The following is a 2,993-nucleotide window of genomic DNA, read 5'->3' on the forward strand; positions in this document are numbered from 1 at the left end:
TGGTCACGTTTGAGTCGTTCAAACAAAACACTCCAATTATGGCTGATAATAGAGCCTCACACAATGGAGGAGATGGCTGCAGGATGAGATTGGTGAAGAGCAACTGCAGAAACTTGCAGTCAAAACGTGTTATCCCTGTAACGCAATAAGGCGGTGACCGACTTGACAAAAGTGATCTGCTCGAACGCGTCCATTCTGTATTATGACAAGTGACCTGTCTTGAAAAACCGGAGCGTTTGAAAATTGCGGGTGGAGCAACACGGATGTCAAGAGACTATACTATACTGACTTCGCCTTTCCGCTCTGGTTTCCGAGATTATTACAAATATCGACGAACTTATTTACAGCCATAATAGGCTTTGAAATAGTCTTCACTAACAACTATTTGGATGAAAACCGGAACGTAAGCCTACAGTTAAATTCGTTTTGAATGTATGGATTCTGTCGTGACTTTGGTTGTTTACACTGTCAAGACATATCGTTAATTTCTGAGCTGCTGTAAAATATAATACAATGTTAACGTGTACCCTAACATGATGTAAAATAGGTTTCTCATCGGAAAAATCTACAGAATTTGACAAGTTCCTATGGTTGAAGACAAATTTATATCGGATAAAAAAATGATTTATCTCAGGAATTAAAGATTATACAGTATTACGTAATCAACCTTTTGGCATAACTTGTCTAAACTTTAAAGTAGGCCAATCAGGCCTGTTTTCATTATTCTCATGTCAAAACATGATTTGATTTATTTTACCTTATTTTTCTATATTTCAGGTAAAATTAATGCATGTGTGAAGCAGCTAGTGAAGATGTGTCTCCATGGTATCTTCATTGTTACCCTGTTGACCCTCTCTATTCCTGCTGTCCATGGTGGGAAAGTCCTGGTGTTTCCTCAAGACGGCAGCCACTGGATCAACATGAAGGTCATTATTGAAGCGCTGCATTCAAGAGGTCACAGTGTGTCAGTAGTGCGGCCATCAGACAGCTGGTACATCAAGGAAACCTCCCCTCACTACAGTTCAATCACAATTGATATTCCAGGTGGAGCTGATGAGGAATTCTTTAGCTCATTTGTGTCAAGACAAATACAGATACAGAGAGAGGGAAAGTCTGCTTGGACTCGTTTTAGTTTGGACATGGAGTTGAAGGACAGATTTTCTGAAATGCACCGCAAAGTGTGTGAGATGGTAATCCAAATGTTAGAGAATGAACCGTTGATGCAGTCTATTAGAGAAACCAAGTATGACTTGGTTCTGACAGACCCAGCCAATGGGGGAGGTGTTGTGCTGGCGCACTATTTAAATGTGCCCCTTGTTTTCAATGTTAGATGGACTATACATGGTGAGGCTCATTTTGCTATTGCTCCCTCTCCGCTATCGTATGTTCCATTTCCTGTTGCAGAGTTAACAGACAATATGAGTTTTTTTCAGAGGGTCCGTAACTTCCTAGTTTATGTCATCAGGCAGCATCTGTACAAACAGACAGTGGGGCCTCATTATTCCACTTTGGTTAGTCGTTACTTTGGTCCTGAGGTCGACTACTTCTCATTGTTTCAAGCTGCTGATTTATGGCTCATGAGAGTTGACTTTGTGTTTGAGTTCCCTCGTCCCACCATGCCTAATGTTATCTATATGGGAGGGTTCCAATGTAAACCTGCCAAGCCTCTTCCCCAAGACCTGGAGGAGTTTGTTCATAGTTCAGGGGAACATGGAGTCATTATCATGTCTTTGGGAACTTTAATTGGACAACTTCCACATGATATAGCTGATGAGATAGCTGCTGCTTTTTCCCACCTGCCTCAGAAGGTAATCTGGAGGTACAAAGGAGACAGACCAGCTACTCTGGGCAACAACACCTTACTAGTTGACTGGATGCCTCAGAATGATCTTTTAGGACACCCTAAGACAAGGCTGTTTGTAGCTCATGGAGGAACAAATGGTATTTTCGAGGCTATCTACCACAGTGTTCCAATAGTAGGCCTTCCTCTGGTGTTCGACCAACCTGACAATCTTTCTCGAATGAAAGTGAAGGGTGTAGCAAAGGTTGTGGATTTAGCAACTCTAGATAGAAACATTTTCACCCGAGCCTTACAGGAAGTTCTGAATGAGCCGTCCTACAGGATGAACATGCAGAGACTCTCCAGGCTACACCGGGACGTGCCAATGGGACCCCTGGACACTGCCCTCTTCTGGATTGAGTTTGTCATGAGACACAAAGGTGCTGCTCACCTGCGTACAGAGTCCTACAGAATGCCCTGGTACTCCTACCACTCTGTAGATGTAATGGTGTTTTTACTGACTGTTGTGTTATTTACTCTGCTGGTTTTCATTGGCATTATCAGATGTTTCTGTTGCAGGGCATGTTTGAAAATAAAAATTAAAGAGGAATGATTATGGATTTCATCTGTACAGAGAGTGGTACATACAGAGTGTGGTACATACAATATCTGTACAGAGTGTGGTACATACTTGTTTTCTCACTAATTTTACTTTTTGTTCACGTGACAAATACAGTTGAAATTGGAAGTTTACACACACCTAAGTCAAGTACATTTAAACTCAGTTTTTCCCAATTCCTGACATTTAATCCTCGTAAAAATTCCCTGTCTTAGGTCAGTTAGGATCACTACTTTATTTCAAGAATTTGAAATGACAGAATAATAGTACAGAGAATTGTTCATTTCGGCTTTTACTTCTTTCATCACATTCCCAGTCGGTCAGAAGTTTACATGTATTTGGTAGCATTGCCTTTAAATTGTGTAACTTGGATCAAATGTTTCAGGTAGCCTTCCACAAGCCCATTCCTCCTGACAGAGCTGGTGTAACTGAGTCAGGTTTGTAGGCCTCCTTGCTCGCACATGCTTTTTGAGTTCTGCCCACAAATCTTCTATAGGATTGAGGTCAGGGCTTTGTGATGGCCACTCCAATACCTTGACTTTGTTGTCCTTAATCCATTTTGCCACAACTTTGGAAGTATGCTTGGGGTCATTG

General features: G+C 41.5%; 1 protein-coding gene across 1 annotated transcript; it reads left to right on the top strand.

The window, feature by feature from the left end:
- The first annotated feature begins 219 nt into the window (after positions 1 to 219).
- Positions 220 to 2,634, top strand: LOC118936302 (UDP-glucuronosyltransferase 2C1-like). Its single transcript, XM_021607237.2, has 2 exons — positions 220 to 403; positions 778 to 2,634. Exon 2 carries the CDS (start codon positions 813 to 815, stop codon positions 2,391 to 2,393), a length of 1,581 nt encoding a protein of 526 aa, XP_021462912.1. The 5' UTR covers positions 220 to 403; positions 778 to 812; the 3' UTR covers positions 2,394 to 2,634.
- The last annotated feature ends 359 nt before the right edge of the window (positions 2,635 to 2,993 follow it).

This window comes from Oncorhynchus mykiss, chromosome 6 (assembly GCF_013265735.2).
Source record: "Oncorhynchus mykiss isolate Arlee chromosome 6, USDA_OmykA_1.1, whole genome shotgun sequence".
Classification (NCBI taxonomy): domain Eukaryota; kingdom Metazoa; phylum Chordata; class Actinopteri; order Salmoniformes; family Salmonidae; genus Oncorhynchus; species Oncorhynchus mykiss.